General features: G+C 39.5%; 1 protein-coding gene and 2 pseudogenes across 1 annotated transcript; 2 read left to right on the plus strand and 1 right to left on the minus strand.

Annotated features, from left to right (window-relative positions):
* Window positions 1-1,346: 1,346 nt before the first annotated feature.
* On the plus strand, window positions 1,347-5,990 carry LOC104428444. The gene is made up of 9 exons (XM_010041435.3): window positions 1,347-1,547; window positions 2,734-2,947; window positions 3,369-3,493; window positions 3,684-3,728; window positions 3,828-3,881; window positions 4,472-4,576; window positions 4,674-4,877; window positions 5,053-5,138; window positions 5,542-5,990. The coding sequence occupies exons 2-9, from the start codon at window positions 2,764-2,766 to the stop codon at window positions 5,639-5,641; spliced, it is 903 nt and encodes a 300-aa protein (XP_010039737.2). The 5' UTR covers window positions 1,347-1,547; window positions 2,734-2,763; the 3' UTR covers window positions 5,642-5,990.
* A 35-nt stretch (window positions 5,991-6,025) lies between these two features.
* On the plus strand, window positions 6,026-11,545 carry LOC104452344 (annotated as a pseudogene).
* A 6,533-nt stretch (window positions 11,546-18,078) lies between these two features.
* Window positions 18,079-21,942, minus strand: LOC104428452 (annotated as a pseudogene).
* Between the last annotated feature and the right edge of the window lie 200 nt (window positions 21,943-22,142).

Here is a 22,142-nt window from a genome sequence, read left to right on the forward strand (position 1 = left end):
AAAACATGAATTTGCATGATGAACCTATGTTTTTTATTTTATTTTAATTATTCTGTGATCTTAAATTGTAATTTCAATTTTTCATTCAACCTGATCCCTCACAAACTTATGTTATTTTTAAGTATTAGTTCATGTGGTCTGTGAAATTCTAAAAATATACAAGAAATTGATCCATGTGAAGTGTCATACCTTAGGCTATAATATGATTTGCTAACATTTTTGTGGGAAATTTGAATAGAGAATAGGGTTAGTTTCGTCATTATGACATGATATACAACTCACCACTCCTCAACTCATCCACAGTCAAGATAATTTCAATCCATTTCTAGCCTTGCTGTCTTTGATAAAGAAGACTTCTTCGTCTGCTAGGAGGGATGATCTAAACGTTTGCCTCACAAAAAGAGAAAACAGCGAAAAATAGGTATTGATACGGAGTTACTGGGTGAAATTGGCACTATCAAATAAGATTTAATGGAAAAAGGCCTTTGTTTTTGGGTATAATTCTGCTACAAATCGGACGGTTAGAGAAAAATAATTGAAATGCATTTGTCTATTTCGATGATCATTTCAACTGTCAAAAGAATCCCTTACCTAAGAACTCCTTTTTGGGTTAGAAAAAATGATATTTTGACGGGAGAATTATCAAAAAAGTCATAAATCTATTGCAATGGCATCCTAAGATGAATGCCCTTTTCATTTCCATCTAAACATCATAAGAAGGTAAGCCGTCCTCATTCGGTTAATTTCGGATAAAATTCTGCATCTATGATTTTTAAATGAAACCCATTTTATTACAATTCTGTCGAATTGCTATCTCATTAATTGAATTTTTTTTTTTTTTTGGGCTCAAGGCGTAATGACGCCAACCTCATCTACTTGTGCAAGATAGAGTGTTAGATTGTAAGGGCATGCATTCGTCAGCGATTAATGGGGTCCAAAAGAATTAGTCAAATTGCGAAATTCACCTTGGAACTATTTACTAATTTCAGAAAAAGGGGAAAAAACTCACTCCTTTTTCCTCTTTTCAAAACAAATTCTCAATTCTCAGACAATTTCATCAAGCGCGGAGTCAGCGTTGACCACGTGATGGCAAGCGAGCATTAAGGCAGGACTCCACGTCAGCACGGAGAGCCCGCTAAACGAAAACGTGACCATCCGTCACCCTCACCGAATTCACGACGCGCGTGGCCCGACCTACCGCCGAAGCCGCGCGTGCAGCTGGGGGCTTCGCCATGTCAGAATCAGGGAAAATATCGATTTTTCCAAAATTTTTCATTTTTTTCCTCTCATTTTTTTCTTGCCCGAGAGGGTTCCAGTCAGTGACCTTTATATTCCCCTCGTACAAATGATATTTCCTCTCCTTCGAAAACTCCTCACTCGCTCGCGCTCCGCCGATCGCTCCCTCTCGCTTTCCGGCGGTTTTCTCGCGCTCCGACCGCTCCCCAATCTCATTCCCCCGGCGAGCCCCCGCCGCCGCCCCGCCCCCGCGCCGATCTCCGTCGCCTCCCCGCGGCTCAGTGATCTCCCCTCCCCGGCGGTACGGACTGGTGAGTGAACTGATCGCCCCCCTCTGCTCTACGTGAATCGCCTTTCTCGACGTGCTCTCGATCTGCCTCTTTCCGTTTTCGCCGTCAGTTGTCTCCGATAGATCGCGCGCTTGGATAGTCTCATCTCAGCTCCCTCTCCCGCAATCTGGTTCGACGATTTCCCGATCAATTCCGTGCCGGCTGCGGCCGGTCGGGAGGACGGAATAAGGAGGATGATTAGAGGGTACGGATTAGAGATTTTTGAGATTTTCTCGATTCGATGAGTCTCGTCGTGCGTAGAGGTTGATTGAATCGTGGCTGGTTCGTTGTTCATGATGTTACTTAATGTAGATATGACTGTGTTTCCTTTTCCAATTCCAATCTCAGGCTGATGTGATGTTAGCGAAGGTTTTACGTGCTTGTTATATTGTGTAAAGCTGGTTGGTTGAAGATCGATGCTCAAGTTTTTTTTTGGTTAAGACTGGGTGATTTTAAATTATTTGCCTTTCGACGTATATAAGTTGTCATTCAAGCAGATATGATATCGCGCCAATTTTTCTTGGAGATTTGATGGCCATATCTTAGGTTCTCATGATGTGGGAGGGACTCATTGGTTGTGAAGGTGATGGCTTTTAAGTTTTGGGCCTTTTCCTGTTACACGTTTTTTTCTTTTTGCCATGGAGTGTCCTTCAAGCTGCTTGTTTAATCATATCTGAGGAATTAGTTTTCCCAGGGTGGGTCTGTAAATACAGCTAATTTGCAGGTTAGTGACAACATGAATTTGTGATAAAGGTTGAGAAGTTTGGTGGTAATTGGATTTATTTCTCTTTGGTTAATTCAAAATTCATAAGTGAATTATGCACCGTTAGAATATGGTGCGTCCATGAAGATTCGACATTGTAAAGTATAGCAGCCTGTCTTATATTGCATAGGATTTCCTAGGATTTACAACTTCTCATCAAAAGTATTGAGGTATTGACATGCATTGGGCAATGTCAAGGACATAGAATTTGATATTCTGCAAGTGTATGAAAGAAATTTGTTTCCTAGCTTGTGTGATTTACGGCTTAATGCTCTTAAGTGAAACAGAAGCATTGGCGGCTACATCTTTGGGCTCCTTATCTAAGTGCAGATATAATACTGGCGATTATTTTTGTGCCATTGAGTACATTGTGTTCTTCTGATTTTCTTTTTGTCTTATTCACAGTAATATCATCATCAAGCTCATTGTGGATTAATGTCGGTTGCAAAAGTCAAAACGTCTAACGCTCTTGATGGGATGAAAGTGGAGGACAGAAATGATTCTTTAAACACATTCATCAGGCAAGCTATAGGAAAAGAACCTCTTCTGTCCCTGCCAAGGTCTGGGGATAACTCATTTCAGTGGATCCATCCACTACTTCAAGCTTTAGATCATCAAGGTATCATCTGTGTTGGCTGTAATTAAAGATTAATTGTCATCAAAGTTGGCTTTAGTGAGCTATACTTTGTGTATATGCTTTATGTTAATTTGTTCAGGGCCTTTTTCTGCATATCAAGAGACTATCTAAAATGAGTTTAGTCGTTGCTCTAAGTAAAACTAGAATTTCTTTCCTCCTCCCTATGTCACCTAGCTTTTCTCCCTCACAGTATAACCATGTGTATAATCCAGAGAGAGAGAGAGAGAGTCTTTAGTAATTACTCTTGCTGCTCATGAGGGCACGTCCAAGGGTACTGGTCAAAGGAAAAACTGCATCAGTAGAAGTAGAGTGGAGATTGAAATGGAGATGCTGTATTCTTTGCCCTCTCCAGGGGTTGAAGTTCAACATATAAATCGTACATTTTTCTGTCCATTGGTTTCAGATTTGCATGGTTGGCCACTGAAGATTCCTATGCAGAGGTGTGATAAGTGCCATCGAGAATTCTTTTCATCCGTTAACTACAAAAGGCACATCCGTGTGCATCATCGGCTAAGAAAGCTTGATAAGGTTGAGTTTTTTTTATTTTAATCATCTGATAAGGTTGAATTACTGATGCCGATTCTATTGCTATAGCATCAACAGCTTCAGGAGATTGTCATTTTGTAAATGCTACATGCTGCATTTGCTTTTGTGCTTAATCACTGTTTTCCTTGCTTAACCTCTGGCTTTACAGTGGGGTTTGTTTTCCATCTTGTAGGATAGCTCCAAAAATAGAGATTTACTAGGACCTTTCTGGGATAAGGTAACGAGTTGTTTTCTTTTTTCTTCTCTTGTGGTGCTTAAGTTGTGTAATGGAGTAGCTTTCTTGTTTTCTCCAGCTCATTTGGTATTCTTACTGCAGCTATCTGCTGAAGAAGCAAAGGAAATAGTATCCCTGAAAAATTCTACCATGGAGGTAAAGCTATGAGATTACAGCATCTTTTCTGTCAATTAAATTTAGGAGGATGATCAAATGAATTTTGTTGGTACTTTGATCATAGAGTTGCATAGATCTTATTTTCATAATATCAATGAAGCCATCCTTAGGTAGATAAACTCTGTGCCCATGAAATGCCTCATTAATTTCATGAAACGAGTAAGATGCGAGCCAAACTCAGGTCAGTTCCCAGATAGGAATTGTTTGCACTCGATGCATTGGAATTGAAATTGTAGCATGTCTAATTTACATAGATCCATATGCCGAACTGAAACCACTAATGGAGTTTTGTTCACTTAGTATGGTTATATTTACGCTAATACCAATAGATCTCCTTATCTGTGCTAAAACTCCACTTATTTTTGCATGCATGCATGCATATAGTTTACATTAAAGATTCTCTTTTTCTTTCTATGTCATTGATGTTCCTCCTCTTTCTTTGTTTTGTTCTTGCTGAGGAGTTACCATTTGTGGCATGATGTGCGATATCTACTAAGCCTTCCTTTCTGCTTTCATTTCTCTTTTGATTGTAATCTTCCTTTTGACGCAAATTCTGGTGATTATTTTAGGATGTTCCTGGGACTACTGTTATAAAATCTTTGGCATCACTGATACGGAAGCCTGGATTTCCTGTAATGCCGCAATTTTGCCTAATAGCTGGTTCATCTCTTTTGGTGAGGGAACTTTATTATTTTTGGCCCCTGACCTGTCTTCTGTGTGATATTGATCGTCATGTAATAGTCTTCTATCTAAGATGTAATACTCTTGCAGGACATTGTCCAGGCTAGGCCTTCGAGATTTCCTCTATCTTCGCAAGATCTGTTTGGCATTCTTGATGATGCAAGTGAAAAAACCTTTTTAAGTGGACCGACCTTATTGATGCGAAGATTCATTTTCGATAAGGAAGTTGGAAAGATTGGTCTGGACCCTAAGAACTTGGTTGCATTCACGTGTTTCATGTTGGAACAGAAACTGGTAAAAAGAGTTCTTTATTATCTTTTCAATTTATTGGTTGTTCTCTTTTGCATCTCTTTATCACTAAATTGGACATGTAAGTTGTTCCAGAAATTTCTGGAACACTCTGAGAGTGGTCATTGATGTGGAATAATGGGGCGATCGTCTAATTACTGTAATTTCTGATTGTGCTCAGGTCGAAGCGTGGCTTGCGGATAAAGATGATGAAGCTTTGAGGTTCCAGAAGTTACTGGTGGAGGAAGAAGAAGCTGCTCAGAGAAGGTGTGCTGTGCTTGATATTTATGTTTGTGGTTGTTTAGTTTGCTATACCGTTCAGCTTTGCTAATGCTTGGAGTCATTTTCTGCTTCAGCTTCTCAATATCACTAGAATTTTTATTGGTTGTTTGTCATGCCATTCTTCTTTCTTTGACCTCAGTTAATGTGGGAATCGCATTTCTAATTCATGTCTTTTTTCTCCTACCATTCTATGCGGCTTCAATTCATGAATATATAGTACATGTTGTCATCCTTGCTTGGGTGCTTTTTCAACATTAATTATACACTAGCCAAACTTTTTGCATTTTGTTGAGGTTCTTTTTCTTACTCTCTTTTTTTTCTTAAGTGGTCGAGTTCTCAAAGGTAGATCCTCATCTAATATGGTAAGATTTGCTCTGATGACTTGTAGGCAAGCTGAAATTCTGGAAAGGAAGAGACAAAAAAGGCTTAGGCAGAAGGAACAGAAAGCAAAGGAGCACAAGAATGGGGAGGTTAAGCTGGAAAAATAATTTTGATATCGTAGAGAATGAAGCTTCGTCAGATGTGCCTGGAAATTTGAGTTCATCAGAAGTAGACATTCGCATTACAGATTCACCTTCAGATCCTGTACCGTCATTGCTCGAAGTACCCCAGCTTCCACATGCTGAAGAAGGGCCAGACTTTGAGATTGAGTCAGGGCTCGGTAGTGATTATCCAGTCTTTAATAATTTGCCGAATGTTGAACCGCAAAGGCCACTTGGAGGCAGTCATCAACACCTACGAATTACCAATGCGTCGTCCCACTACAAAGGCAGTAAGGGATTTTCGAAAGGTCTATAAAGAAATTTAAGGATATTGTGAAGAGAAATGTCTAAGGTTATCATTAGTTCTTGTTCTTCAACCAATGAAATTCGTTGAAAAATAAAGAGACTGTTGTTTAACGATCCAGAGTTACGGTGCAATATTATGTTTTGGTATTGTTGTATTTTAGAGTTTACCAAGGAGTCTCTTTCTTGTTAAAAAAAAAGAACTTTTAAGTTTTGCCCCAGTATTCGAACCATCAAAAATCGATTCGGAAAGGAGAAGACCGGACTTTTGTTTTCCCACGGAGGGAGAGACACTGCCTTAAACTCTAGAATCCAGAGAATCTTTTCAGAGACTATTTGAAAAGTCAGAGCAGCTCTTTTTGGACAAGAGTACTCCCGTCTCTGGCTCCCAATGGCTTGTTCTTCTCGATGAGTAGCCACAAAAGATTCAAGAAAACTATGTTGAATAAATCACGCGTTTGGAAAATGTAACCGTCTCCGCACTCCACAAGACTTCGTCACACTCGGAATTATCATTGAAATATCTCATGCAAGCGCAGCTTAAACTAAGCCAATAACTACAGTTACTTGACCCAAAAGAAAAACGAAAAGGAAAAATCCATCTTACTTCTCCTTATATACCCCTGAACCCATCGGATCAATTCATCGAGGAAAAAAAAACATGGAGAGAGTCGAAGGAAGAACCATGGACATCCATGAGTTTCTTTTAAAAGTTTTGGTGCTTGGGATCATCATATTGGGTCCATACCACAGTCACGCAGCAGAAGCTGATTATCCAATCACGAAGCCTGGATGCCAAAGTTCCTGCGGAAACCTCTCAATTCCATATCCCTTTGGATCGAGCGACAGCAGTTCTGATTGCCACTTCAATTTCTCATCCTTTATTGTCTATTGTGACCACCTTACCGACCCTCCTACACCTTACCTTCGGAACAGAAGCTCTAACTTGCAAATAAGTGACATTTCTGTCACGGATCACGAGATGCGGGTATCACTTTGGGTCGGTCGGGACTGTTATAACTCTTCCGGATACGATAAGACTTCAAGCTTTTATCCGTGGCTCACCCTAGCTAAATTCCCTATATCCAGCACCAAGAACAAGTTCACCGCCGTCGGTTGCGACACGTTGGCCTACTTCCACGACGGGCGTGAGAAGTTCACTCTTGGGTGTGTGTCTTTGTGCAGCAATATTACGAACGTGACTAGCGGGTCATGTTCCGGTATTGGATGTTGCGAGACGAGCATCCCTACAGACTCCTTAAACTACGAAATCTCCTTTCAGAGCTTTTACAAGCATGCCTACGTCATGGATTTCAGTCCTTGTAGCTATGCCTTCGTCGCCGAAATTGGATCCTACAACTTCTCAGTTGGCGACTTTGAGCAGCTTAAATCTAGAAAGTCCACCGTAGTTCTCGACTGGGCAATAGGGGACCGCACTTGCGAAGACGCCATGAAGGACCCCGCAAGCTACATGTGCACCCAGAACACCAACTGCACCAACGCGGAAAACGACTCTGGATACAAGTGCACCTGTTTAGAAGGTTACCAAGGCAATCCTTACCTAGAGAATGGTTGTCATGGTACATTTATAACATCAACATTATTTGACTTGTCCTTCACATTATTATGATCCAATGAGATTAGATACATTTGATATGTGTGCGTGTGTTACTTATGTAGATATTGATGAATGCGCGGATCTAGTGTAGTACCCATGTGAGGGAAAGTGCAATAATACTGAGGGGAATTATACATGTTTATGCCCAAAAGGATATCATGGTTATGGCAAGAAGGGCAGTGAAAATGGACAAGGATGCATTGCTAATCCATCGTATTTGATGAATATTTTGGTTGGTAAGTTCTTTGATCTTACTTGGAGTGCCTCCCGCTTGAAACATACTATCCTAGCTAATTTCGAGAATAATTAACTAAATTTCATTGTGATTTATGAGAAAAAATAACTATTCACATCTTCGCCTGATTTTTCTTCCATTGTTTCCCTCACTTAAAAAAATTTAAAATGGAACTTTTCTATATCAATTTCAATGAAGTTTCTATGCAGAAGACAAATGAGATTATCTAACACATTGCGTAAATCACACGTTACTAATTACATCACAATTGAGCTTTCTTAAAATTCAGAAGTATATTAATTTCACTCGTGTCAATGTCTGTACTCTAGCATTTTTTATTTTCATTTTTTGACTTGATGACTTGGGTTTTGGCTATATGCGAGTACATTCTCCGTCGATTGAGATCACCTTGCCAATATTAATATCTCTGCTGCACGACTTGTAAACGAATCATCTTCGGTGCTATTAATCCTATATTATGGCGTGGACACGCAAGGTCGGTCGATTGGATTTGTCAAAATGATGGCTCGGATAATCTCACAAGTCACGAAATTGCCATTTGTGAAGATAGGTATAGAAGACTTGGAACATGTCAATGCTTTGGTCAGCGGCCTTCTTGCAGCATAAATCTTAATTATATTGTCGAGAATGGTAAAACAAAGGTCGAACTAGACAGAGAACTATGTGTCATCATTGATCACCAAAAAATGATCTTAAAATAATACACTTACCTTTTAGGAATAATCACACACTAAATCATAATCTCAAATTATCTCTTATCTCTCCCTCTCTGCCCACAAGCTCCATCAATTATCACCTCAGTTGCTCGTAGCCATCACCTCTGGCGAAGTCGGAACTGGGCGCGGCCGAGACAACCAGCACTACCACCACAAGTCTCCCTCTGTGGGCGTAAGGGCGCGCCCATGTGGGGGGCATTTGTGTGAAAAATACACAGTTATCTCCAAATCTAGGATGCCGTTAGCCTTAAATATTTGCACAATTCTCGCACACAGTTATTAGCTTATTACTACCTGTGACACATTCTTTAATTCCTTTCCTCTTTATGCCGTTTCTATCATCTTACAGTCATGAATTGTGCTTATTGAATTTATGAAATTTACTATTATTGAGGGGCCGGATACAATGGCAAGGAAATCAGACAAAAGAAAAGAAAAAAAAAAAAAAGAGAGAGACTTTTCTCCACTTGAGGCATGCGGTGGGTACGCAACTTCTTTACTAAATTTAAGCTAGGGCCGGAGGATGTAAATCTCACCCTCACCTCGCCCCATCTCTTTGCCATCCCCAATGATTTGCTTAAACTGCCTTCTTTCCCGAGCCTCCTTTCCCAAATGCAGTTAAATGGCAAAATGAAGAAAATGATTGATTAGATTCTGGACTTACATGCTCTTTTAATCTAATTAGGGTGGACAGTGTTCTCATTTTAAGAGGTAAAATAAGCGTAAACATACCCACGAATTTAAATAATCCTAATCCTTTCTTATTTCCTAAAAGTCAAACTTCTTTCTCTCTCTAATGTTTTGATTAGCATCTAAGGACTGAAAGTAATGATTGAATGATTGTTTCGTCTTTCTCGAATGTGTGGTACACAACCTAGGTAACTTTTTCATTTTTTGCACAAGCCATTTAGATAGAAAGTCAATTACTAGCAATATGATAAAATTTATCCGAGGTGATGATACGAGTCAAAGAGGAAGTTACACAGAGCCTCTGTACCATATACTAAGCCATTTGAGAAGATGTCTTCAGAGTTACTAGTCCTTGCCATTTTCATGTCATCAAAAGAGATATAGCTAGAAATTGAGGTAGGACTTGTATTGAGTTATTTAAACTCATGCATAGTTCGACCGAAAAGTCCCTATATATGCATGCTTTGAGACATGGATTTGGTTGCATAAGACCTAGAGAATTGTAAGCAAGTATATTGTAGTACCCTGGGCAAAGAAAATAAGCATTCTTGTGGTTAGTTCGAGTTTATATATATCATTTTTCTTGTCGATTAAACCCGTTAATTGACGGCAATTTTAATATGCATTGGCCCTCGTGCTATTCTTTTTTCCGTAGATTAGCTTAACCAAATCCGTTGTTCTAATTCAGACGCAAATTGTCCCAAAACTACTAATTTTTAAAGGAAACCTCGCCGTATAATTCTAGAGAAAGTTTCAAAGCGTGGCTGCTTTTACAAGTTACAATGACTCAATCTTCTGTTAATTGTGTGATTAATCAGTCTAAAAAAAGTGGTGTTATACACAGGTGTTGCTGGGGCATAATAGTGCTGCTATTTGGTATAGGCTTTCTGTATTTCGGATACAAGAAAAGGAAGTTCATTAGGCTCAAAGAACAATACTTCAAGCAAAATGGTGGCTTGCTTTTGCAGCAACAATTACATGAACATGACAGAACCACAAAAAATGCAAAAATCTTCAGCGCTGAAGAGCTAGAGAAAGCTACCAACAATTATGATGAGAGTAGAATAGTTGGCCAAGGAGGATACGGTACCGTTTACAAAGGGTTGTTGCCAAAGAATGTGGTAGTTGCGATTAAGAAGTCCAAGCTTGTGGATCAGAGCCAAATCGAACAGTTCATTAATGAAGTCATCGTGCTTTCTCAGATTAATCACCGTAATGTGGTCAAACTTTTGGGATGTTGTTTGGAAACAGAGGTGCCTTTATTGGTGTATGACTTCATCAACAATGGAACCCTCTTTGACCACATCCACAATCCAAACAAATCATCAAAGCTATCTTGGGAGATTCGATTGAGAATTGCTTCATAAACTGCTGGAGTCCTCTCATACTTGCACTCCACAGCTTCCACTCCCATTATTCATCGAGATGTCAAATCGGCAAACATCCTTTTGGATGATAGTTACACCGTGAAAGTCTTCAACTTTGGAGCTTCAAGATTAGTCCCACTTGATCAAATGCAATTGTCAACCATGGTTCAGGGAACATTGGGATACTTAGACCCTGAATACTTGCTCACAAGCCAATTGACAGAGAAGAGTGATGTTTACAGTTTTGGGGTAGTGCTAGTTGAGCTATTGACGGGGAAGAAGGCGCTTTCTTTTGACCAATCCGAAGAAGAGAGGAGCTTGGCAATGTACTTTCTTTCATCATTGAAGAAGGGCAAATTGTTTCACATTGTTGAGGAAATTATTGCAAACGGAGAATATAATGAGCAGGTGACAGAAGTTGCCAATCTTGCAAAGAGATGCTTGAGAATAAAAAGCGAGGAGAGGCCAACCATGAAGGAAGTAGCAATGGAACTGGAAGGACTTAGAGCAATGGCTAACCATCCATGGGTCAATGGTATCGATGTGAATCCAGAGGAGACAGTTTGTTTATTGGGAGAGAAGACCAATGTGTACATGAATAGTATTGCCAGCACAAGCACTGGGTACATGGATAGCATGAAAAGCCATGTCATGCCAACAGTTAGTAGTGGGAGATGACCATAATAATGTTATCTATATATGTTTGGGTATGTTGTGAGGGATTTTATGGTTGCAATAGGTCTCCATTGACTGCGCTAGTGATTGGGTTCTTTCACGTTGAAACTAGTTCACCGAATGGTTTCCACGCATGGAAGAAAACTCTTGAAAAGTCTAGCCTTATAATAAAGTCAGTGTAATGATTCAGTAAGTGTTTCTGTGAATACAGGATAAGTTGGCTTTAGAAAGCTTTGGATTCAACTCGGTGAAAGGATGTAATATAGTTCCCTCCTTCTACCTTTTCTTGGTGGTTGCTTGTGAGATTTGAGAGCTCTATTGTCTTTGAGTGTACCGAAGTTAATATGATATGGAAGTGCAGATTTCTGTTTGCTCGACAATGTAGTTTGTCCACCTTGGATGAATCGTTTTTTCCCGGGTAATTCCATGGTCTTGCCTGACATTCATACAATGAAACGTTCATGCATCGATTATTCATATGAGAAATGTTCAATTCCATACACCATCATCCGAATTGAATTTCACCTTTGACTTTTGCTCGTGTATTACTCGTCCATACATCGAATGGGGGTACGGTCATATTTGCCTTATTGAAATGCAATTATGAACATCATTCATATCCATTTGTAGTCAAGTTTTTTTTACAAAGTGAATGTCCATATTAATATTCAACCAATCAAACACATTCCCTTCGATTAGTGAGGAGGGAAATAAAGTCCAATAGAAGTTCGTATTTCATAGGTGCTGGACTCACTTAACTAAGGCGCATCATTTAACAGGAAAAAAAGAAACCGAGAATTTGTGCTGAGATCCTCCTAATTCTTTGTAATTAAGGTGGCGTAGCATATATGTGGATATAATAGTTATTATCGCGCTAAAGCAAGTGCAACTGATTGGGTTGATCAATTGGCTCTACTCACCAGGCCTGGCCCGGGCGTCCCTCACCTGATGCCAGTGAATCAGTGACCTCTGCTGGCCACCGTGAGGCCTCGCGATGGCCAGTGGAGGGAAAAAGGGAAAAAGAAAGAAGGAAAAAAATTAAAAATTAAAAATTAAAAATTAAATTATTATTAAAATTGTCACCGCCGAATGTGTCACGTAACAAGGTTGGTGTCTATGTTAACGATTTTCAGCCAAAATTAGTCGAATAGACTTAATTGGAAAAATTGAAAGGTTTAAGATTGAATTTAACAACGTGAAATAAGTTTAAAACTTTTTAAACAATTTTCCTTGATACTTGTGCTGAGAAAGATGTTTGAATTCACTCTCTTTCAATCGAAATTACCGACATATGCTTTATTGACATACTAAATTACAGAATCTTGACGGAAGAGGGAAGTGGAAATCTGCCACGAAGATGAGTTTAGTAGACGTGTGTTTTTTTGGATTTGGTTTGGTTACACTTGCCGTAATTGTGGGCGGAGGTTAAATTGTACGCTCATTTGTGGCATAGCCTTGAGAATTTGCCTGTTATAGTTGATTCCCCTGATGTTGGGTTGCTGAGATCCGCGCCACTTGATTTGCATTTACCCCGGAATGCTGATGGCGAAAAGCATGTTTCCAGGATTCTTTGTTTATGTAGATGTAGATGTTAAGAACTTGTTGAAGAGGACAAGCTACGAGTGCAGACTGCACATTCATTTCTAAGTTGCAAATGCATGAAGTGGTGAATAATAAGAAAGAGATCAACAATAACTGGTGAGTACTGCTGCGCTGTTAAAGGTGAGGGGTAAGCCACGAGTTCCAGGTTGTGTGCATACTTTGGGAATGAGAGATGTTGCTGAATTTTAAAATTTTCATTTTATTACTATCTGAACGGTTCTCATTGAATCTTTTTTTTTGTCGGTATCTGGCTGTTAATTATGACTGTTTCACCCATAAAAAGAGATTATCATTATTTTGGATACTGGAGGGGGAAATTCTTTGAATGTTCGGAGGACTGCGAAAGACTTGATAGCAGCAGGAGCTGCCGCTGTTTTCTAGGGGTACTAGTTTCAGCCGAGAGAGGTATAATGCTGCTCCTTCTACAAAGCTCTCAGCCTTTTCTTTTAATTACTCACTCCATGAGCGCTGAAGTTCTATTATGAACTACCTAGTCCCAAATTGTAAATTAGTCCAAGTTTGAGCCTATGTTTCAGTTTCAGACATGTTGAATTTTAATCAGTCGGACATTATGTGAAAGAAGTTATTACAAGTATACACCTTGTTAGCAAATTCTGGGTCAACTGTCATTCTTTGAGTTAGTCGTTCCTGAATTCTGTCTGAAAACTGTGCATCTACTGATTTCAAATTACTTCCTCTTCAGGATCAAGCATGGCCAAAGAAGTGTGGCTGAAAAGTATCATTATCATTGTCATTTCAGGGCATATGCGTGGTAAGCACGTATACAAGCCTGCCCTTGGTGAATTTGAGCTGTGATTTTCTCTTTCAAAACTCAGGTGCATAGAAACACATAAAACTGCGATTCCTCTCAAACTGCCTCATTTATTGGTAATACCAGGTGATGAGCATGCTGATAAAATAGCATCTGCAGGGGATGCTATTGGGAATCCTGACTTCTTTCTCATGGCTAGGACCAATGCATATACAACATCAGCCAAAAACTGTCTGATTGATGCCATTGTAAGGGTTAATCTTTACATGGAGGTACTAGTAGACTGATCCTCTGCTTCTTGTCATGATCTACTGTGGAGTGAGGCTTCTGTTCGTTGTGAAGCAGAAATTCCTGTCTAAGAGGGCATAGCAGGGTCATCCCGTGCTGAGACACAGGTTTACAGTGAACATGCGGACCTCTTTTCTGACATTATTACAGTACTCAAGTGATGACTAGATGTTCCACCCAAAGTTAATAACAAGAAGTAGATATTTTGGCATCTTAGTATTGGTAGATCTCCACTTTTTAATCCTATACCTTCATTTCTCCAGAAACTCATGCAACTTCTGCCATAATTCAAGTGTAGATTATATCATATGACTTCTTAGTTTGTGTTCCATTTGCCTCTCCTTTAACCCTTGCAATCTTGACGCTCATTATCACCCATTATCTCCAGTACTGCTCTCTGCATCATAAGGAATTCAGCAATTACACTTACTGACGAAACCATCCCAGGTAAGTTAAACATTTTTAGACTGGTCGTGAATGTGGCTTGTGAAGTCAAAGTTAGAGCCTTTTTGGTTGGAACTGAGGTGATTGAGCTCAATTGTTTACTTCAGGCAAGGATACAATTGCTCTTCACGAATCCGCTCGTGAAGGCATTTGCTATCCTTACTTTCTAGTCCTAAATAAATTGAGTGAAAGCCCATGATTAAAGGATTTTGGGGGCAGGGCTGTGGTAAAATTCTTTTGCGCCACACTCAGGCTGGGAGAGGAATAGATATGGCTAGCCTTCTTTTCCTCTTGTTCTTTCTTTATTCCTCCTAAAAATTTTCTAGCTTTGTTGTTTTTACCAATATTCTTTCCTCATTTAATTGCGAAAACTTCATATAATAAACATAGCTTAATTATGCACAAACCATAAGGATGGATCAAATTCTGACTTGAATTTTCAAAGTTGCCCAATATAAAGTACTAGACTTTATAGTTATCTCAAATGTGGCAAGCCATTAACTCAAATATTTACAAAATTCTAGCACATTGATATTATTTTGTCATGACCTTCTCGTAGCTGAACCACGAGGGTAAGGCGCTTAGCACATACTTTCACATGTTGATATTAATTTTGCACAAATCGTAAGGATGAACCAATTTTTTTACTCGAATTTTCAAAGTTGCCCAATATAAAGCACTAGACTGTATAGTTATCTCAAATCTAGCAAGTTGTTAGCTCAAATATTTACAAAATTATGGCACTTGATATTATTTTGTCATGACCCTCTCGCAGCTGAACTACGAGAAAAAGGCTTTTTAGCATGTGAGGGTTGATCATGTAGGTACGCAAGCAATGAATGTACACTTTTTGATACTTTCGTTCATTATTTTGAAAATGTTTTACATGCAGTCGTCGTCTATTTGTTATCCTTTCACTAACATGTGAGGGTTAATCATGTAGGTATGCAAGCAGGGAATATAACACTCAATAACCAGTAATACGATTACAGAGAATTTTTAAAGAATCCTGATAGGCTTAGCAAGCAAAGCAAATTGCTATCCATCATCACAAAAATTCTGTAAACTATGATGGAGAAAATACGCAAGCAAAATGCATGGTTATGGACGGACTAGGACTAACTAACATTCATCTATACTAATCTTTTTATTTTATTAATTTAATTAACATGCAAGACTTGAGAAATGAACCCTAACATTCTGTATGATAGAGATCGATTTTACATGCACTAATTTAATAACTGAATGGCAATCAAGAATGATACAGCTGTATGATATGCATGATGAGTTTTTAATGACATACTATGGAATTAGTTCTAAATACTATCACGTTAGTATATTAAAATTCTCATAATAGGCGACTTTTATGATGCATTTAAAATCATATATTAAAATAAAACTATTGCATGAAATTAGTCAAACCTTGACTACCTTATCCACAAGATAGACTTGATGAGTCACGAATGGCAGCAACAGTGGGCTTGGGTTGCAATGGGGGCAAGACAAGCGAGGCCTCGCGGATGGACTGAATTGGAGCGCCGGGAAAACCTGCAGGGAATGATCAAGGCCTGGCGTGGTCGTTAAATGGCTGTGCAAGACCCAAGCATCGGCAACGCCGGCGTGGCTCACGATGAGGGCTGAGATTCAGCTCAACAAAGGCCCGTATACAGGTACGGATATGGATTGTCGCCGGGAACTTGTAGGCACGGCTATGGACGATGACTTCAAGCAGTGGATACCTGGACAGTGGAGATCTCAGACAGCGGCAGGTTGCTTGCTGGGCGTCGAAATGAAGCACGATGGCGGGAAGACTGATGTTGCTGGAATCAACCGTGGAAGGTGATGCAGGACGCTCGGCTTGATGGAGATTCGATGGCGAGGTTGATGGAGCAAATCTCTATTTCCTTTCCCATTACCGCAATCATTCACCCGGCTTGCTCCTCTTATTTTTCGTTCTTTATTTCTCTCACTTGCTGCACTTGAAAACATTCCACAATTCTCTCCTCTTGGCTGACCGTGAATTTGTGGATTGATTGGTCCTCTTGATTTGCTTCCTTGTCACCATCTACTTGCCTCTTTCATAGTCGAGCATATTTTGAAGATATTTGCTAATTCGGGTGCCGGCTGAAAGTATTTCCCTGGCTTCTCAAATTCAAGCACGATGAAGCTAGATTATATGAAATTTATTGGATGCGGACATGCTCTATGATGTCCAAATGCCTAAAATGCAATGCAAAAAATTAAAATTTTTTGTTTAGGGGTCGATTTTGATCCCAAAATTTTTTATGCAATAAATGACCAAACGTGTAGCTAAATTTTAGATGTCCACAATCTCTTTATTACCTATAACAATTCTTCTACCCCTTTCCTCTTTATGTTTTTTTCTATCTTCTTACAATCATTAATTAGGCTTATTGAATTTTAAGACTTGCTATTATTATGCGGTGGGATCAAATAATAGTTAAATCCGCATACTTCCAATTGCAAGCACGGTGATGGGATAAAAAAAACTTGCTCCACATGAGGCATGAGGTGACTGATTAAAATGTGGATTTGCATATATATTTAGGGTGCATTTATTTTACAAAAAACATAAATATTTTTGCAAAATCTTCCGGAAAATCATTTTTCCAAAAAATGGTTTGTTTTCCTTTATTTTGTGATATGTGATTGAAAAAGTTTTTTAGTGTTTGGATCTTATTCAGAAAATGATCTCAATCTCATGATTTTATCTTAGGGGAAAATTCAATTTTTTTTTTAAAATTTTTTTCTTTTCTTTTTCCTTCTTCCTCCCTCCATTGGTCTCCGAGCCTCGGTGAGGGCTGACTTGGCCTACCTCGAGCAAGGTTCGGCCTTAGGAACTTGAATATATGAAGAGAAAAAATAGAGAAGAAAACAAGCGAGAATTTTTTATGTGGAAAACTCGTCCCAAAATCAAGAAAAGGGAAAAATCACGGTGATGCACTAGGTAGTGGAAGTATGATCTAGGGTTACAAGTTTTAGCATTAGCTTTTACCCTATATATAGGAGTCTAGGGTATACATAATTAATATGAAAATTACATGTATGCTATTAGCAACAATAAAATCCCTATTGTCTACTTTAACATTATAGGATGGTGACCTATTGGGAATTGCTTGCCTAAAATAAATTGTTTCTGCACTTGAATATTATTTTCCTCTATTAGACTCCATAACTCTATCAATCTCCCACTTAGAGGCTAATCTTAATATATATATTTATATATATAAATTAAAAAAGAAATAAAAATAAAAATAAAAAATAAAAAGAGCAATATTTTTTTTAGTCTTTATCTTTGTAGCCCATTGTCCTAGTGCGGCGGCCTCCCTCATCACTTACCATGGAGGCCAATTAAGGCAATACACAACCTCAGTTTCTTAGTGGTAACAACCTTTATTAACATATTTGCTGGATTTTCTGCACTAACAATCTTTTTCAATGACAAAGTCCCATAATCTATCAACTAACGAATTTGATATACTTTAACTCAATGTGTTTTGTCCTTGAATGAAATACTAGATTCTTTGCAAGACAAATAGCACTTTGAATGTTGCTGAAAATAACATTGTTATCATGCTCCTTGCTTATCTCCTTCAAAAAAAATTTCAACCAAATCATCTCCTAACCAACTTCAGATATACTAACACCCTATGTCTTGGTGGTTGAAATATATAGTAGAAGCCTGAGAATGTTTCTGGCACCTTCCATTTTTCAAATATCGTCCGAATGTTATGTTACACAAATATAGAGGGCAGTTACTCTATTTGGACGTAGCATCTGAACTTTGAGCACATAGAACAAGCAACTAAACAGATAAAAAAAAAGAAAGAAAAAAGAAAAATAGTACAAGGGCCAATATTGCCATGAAGTCTCATCTTCCGCTTTCAATTTCGAAGGGCACTTGGTTGCTTATGCTATCATCATTTCCCGATGCATTGCTTTTGAGGATGCCATCATATTCGCTTGATCTCTCACCAAGCAAATGCTCAGATTCTTCAAGGTCACAGCTCTGATTCACCCATGGATGCCTGTCCATCACCCTCACCAGTCCCTCCAGTTCCATTGCCGCCTCCTTCATGGTCGGCCGATCTTCCCCTTTCACCCTCAGGCAGCGGCTCGCCAGCATCGCAACTTCCTTGATCTCGTCAGGGATCCCCTCATTCAGCACCCTCAAGTCAATGATTTCGAACAGCCTCTTGCCCTTTATTGCATAAGTAAAATACAAGGACAAGTTCCTCTCATTCTCTGCCCGCTCGAAGGACAAGGCCCTCGAGTCCGAAGCAGCTCAGCCAACACGACCCCCGAAGCTATAGACATCACTCTTCTCAGTCAACTGGCTTGAGTGGAAGTACTCTGGGTCCAAGTACCCAAGGGTGCCTTGAACTAGCGTGGTCAGCTGCGTCCGGTTGAGGGGGACTAGCCTAGAGGCTCCGAAATCGGCAACCTTTGCAATGAAACTTTCATCCAACAATATGTTCGTGCTCTTTATGTCTCTGTGCAAAATCTGAGTAGATGCATTGGAGTGCAAGTACGAGAGCGCACCTGCAGTCTCCCCCGCAATGCGCAGACGAGCCCTCCCGGGATAATGTGGACTCATGGCCACACACATGTATGTGGTCGGCAAGGGTGCCATTGTTCACAAACTCATAGACTAATAAGGGGACCTCTGTCTCGAAGCAACAACCGATTAGCTTAACCACGTTGCGGTGATTAACTTGGGAGAGGATGATCAACTCGTTGATGAATTCTTCGACTTGACTGCGGTCCAAAATCTTGGCCTTCTTGATGGCGACAACCGTATTGTCTGGTAAGATCCCTCGATATACTGTTCCTTGGCCTCCTTGGCCTAGGATTCGGCTTTCATTGTAGTGGTCCGTGGCCTTCTTGAGCTCTTCGTCAGTGAATATTCTCGCCGATTCAACGGAGCCTTTGTGCTCAGAAAGAAGTCTCTGCAACATAAGGCGGCCCCCATTTTCTAGGAAGAACTTCTCTCTCTCGTCTGCTGATTTTCTTTCTCTCAGCCCCCAATATAACCAGGAAACGACCAAAAGAACCAGCAGGAAGCTTATGCTCACACCTAGGAAAAGACGTCACATTCGGCGTACAAACAAATCAGTCGTCCATCACCCTATCTAAGGTTCACACACCCAAGAAAAGGTGGAAAAAAAGAATCGAAATATGCGTAACTCCTTTTTCATTGCTCAAACAATCTTTTGTTAATTTGGGGAAAAAATAGTCGAAATATGCTTAACTCTTTCTTTTTCATTGCTCAAACAATCTTGTGTTAATTTACTTCTCTGTCCTATTTTCTTTTCTCCTCCATCAACTTGAAGCTTTTGTACTAAGACGAACCTTGATAATAGTAAAGTAAACCTAAATATATAATTATGCTGAGAGTATCTTTTGATAACAGGAATGATATAATGCATCAAGTGGATAAAACGTGCTTGATTCTTTTTCAACAACAAAAGAACAAGTGGTTGATTTTGTTAATATCGAATTGAATAAATTGAGATGACAATACATGTATATAATATCAATTTAATTCATGGACACAACTAATTCAAAGAGAAAGATTTACATTCAAAAAATCTCGATAATTAACAGCAGAAGATGGAACAATGACATAATAACAGCATTTAAAGAATGTAAAGGAGTTACAAGATAAAAGAAGCTTTTATATGATGAAAAGGTTTGAGCAATGTGTATGACTTACTGACCTAGCACGACGTCGATTGAGCGAAACCTCTTCTCATGGATGATAGGAGTACAACCCTTGCCATCTTTTCTTCCATCTCCTTGGGATCCCTCTGGACATGCACAATTATACGTTCCTGGCAAGTTCGTACATATTCCAACGCAGGGTTGTGAAGTCACGCATTCATTGATATCTGTAGGAATATATTCCAATTAGAAGAAGCAATCCGACTCCATTTCAATTGGAAGAAACTTGAAAAAGTAAATAGAATTCTATGATTTGGCAACACTTTCAATTTTGAGAGGACATGTCAAGTCAATTTGCAGTTCTTGAGACACGATACCTCACTACACTTTTTAAGGGATGGGTAATTATCTCAAGAACTTAACCTTAACCAAGCACTTAATTTTTGTTTAGAATAGAAGATTTAAGAATTATTGAACAAAATTGTGCCATTACCAACTAGAATAACACATCACATAGAAAATAATTAAAAAATAACTGTCTATAAATACAGACAAATGCTGGATGTATTAACATCGGTACATGAAATTGATTTACAAGCTAATTTGACCGACTCATATTGAGGGTTCAGTATGGATTATTTGTTTTTAGACTCAATTGCCGTTGACCACTTTAGTTTGTAAAACAATCGTATGGACTAAATTTAGGAGAGAAGAATGTCTAGAATATGAGGAAGGATTACTGTGAATATCTACAGATTATTGCTAAGGGCTTCATAGGTCATATTAAATTTCAAGCAACGAAAATTCGTGCTACCGAAAAAAAAAAAAAAAGGAATGATCATGTTTTACGGCCTAGATTGTTATGATTTTTTAGATTATAAATTTTACGTGATTATTACGAGAATCATTTAAAAGATGTACCATTCATGAAGTCAAAATTTGGGCCTCTGACTTAAAAGTCTCGAACAATTTCTTTCTCTCGGTTTTTTATGCGATTGGATCCATTAAACATGCTCGCCCGTATTGAAATCCATGATTCTATACATGAACACTTGTTCGGATGGTCTAATGAAAAGACCAGACAAGGTACCTTGACAACCATTTTGTAGATAGGGGTTCCCTTGAAAACCCTCCAAGCAGCGGCACTGGCACCCGTTTCCATTCTCAGCATCTGTACAATTGGAGTTCTCTTGGCACATGTAGGTCGTTGTATTCTTCTTTGCATCATCGCATGTTTGATCTGGAATTAACCAATCGACAACTAGAGGGACCATATCAAATGGCGGCTCGTGCAGATTGTCCTTAGAGAAGCTAAAGAAGCCGTCTTTCGCAACGAAAGCGTATCCGCATGGATTGAATTCCCAGATGCCGACATGATTGTTATAGCTAGTGACAGAGATGTTGTATCGGTAGGCGTCTCGAGGTATGCTAGTCTCGCAGCAACCAATGCCTGAGCACGACCCATTAATCACGTCCGAGATGTTGCCGCATGAGGACAAGCACCCCGTCACATACGTGCTTCCGCTGAAGGTCGCGTACGTGTCGCATCCCACGGCGATAAATTTGTTCTTGGTAGAAGAAATCGGGAAATCGGGAAGAAAGAGCGAAGGATCATTGTTGTACAAGGATCCACCAGACCAATTATAACAATCTCTGGCTACAAACACTTTTACAGTAATCTCGTGATTCTCAAAAGATATATCGAGTATTTGGATATTAGAATCTTTACCGTACATATAAGGAGTGGGAGTATCAGTCGAGTTGTCGCAAAAGATGAAAAAAGAGCCTGATTCTTTGAAGTAGCAGTCGTTGCCGGCGTTGTTCACCCCAAATGGGTACGCGAAGGTGAGATTGCCACATCTGTTCGCGCATCCGGGCTTTGTTGTTTGGACTACATCCTCGCCAAGCCTCACCCTCGCCCAAGCAAGCCTCGACGAGGATAACCCTTACTTAGGCAATGTGCGGCAAGGCCACCCTGGCCTAGGCGATGGTCGGCCTTGTCAGATTTGGTGAGGGGGCCTTGCCAAGCCACACCTAGACGGCCAACACTCCCCCATGCCCACGCCCTTGCCCAAAGAAATTACCATCGGA

This window comes from Eucalyptus grandis, chromosome 6 (assembly GCF_016545825.1).
Source record: "Eucalyptus grandis isolate ANBG69807.140 chromosome 6, ASM1654582v1, whole genome shotgun sequence".
Lineage (NCBI taxonomy): Eukaryota > Viridiplantae > Streptophyta > Magnoliopsida > Myrtales > Myrtaceae > Eucalyptus > Eucalyptus grandis.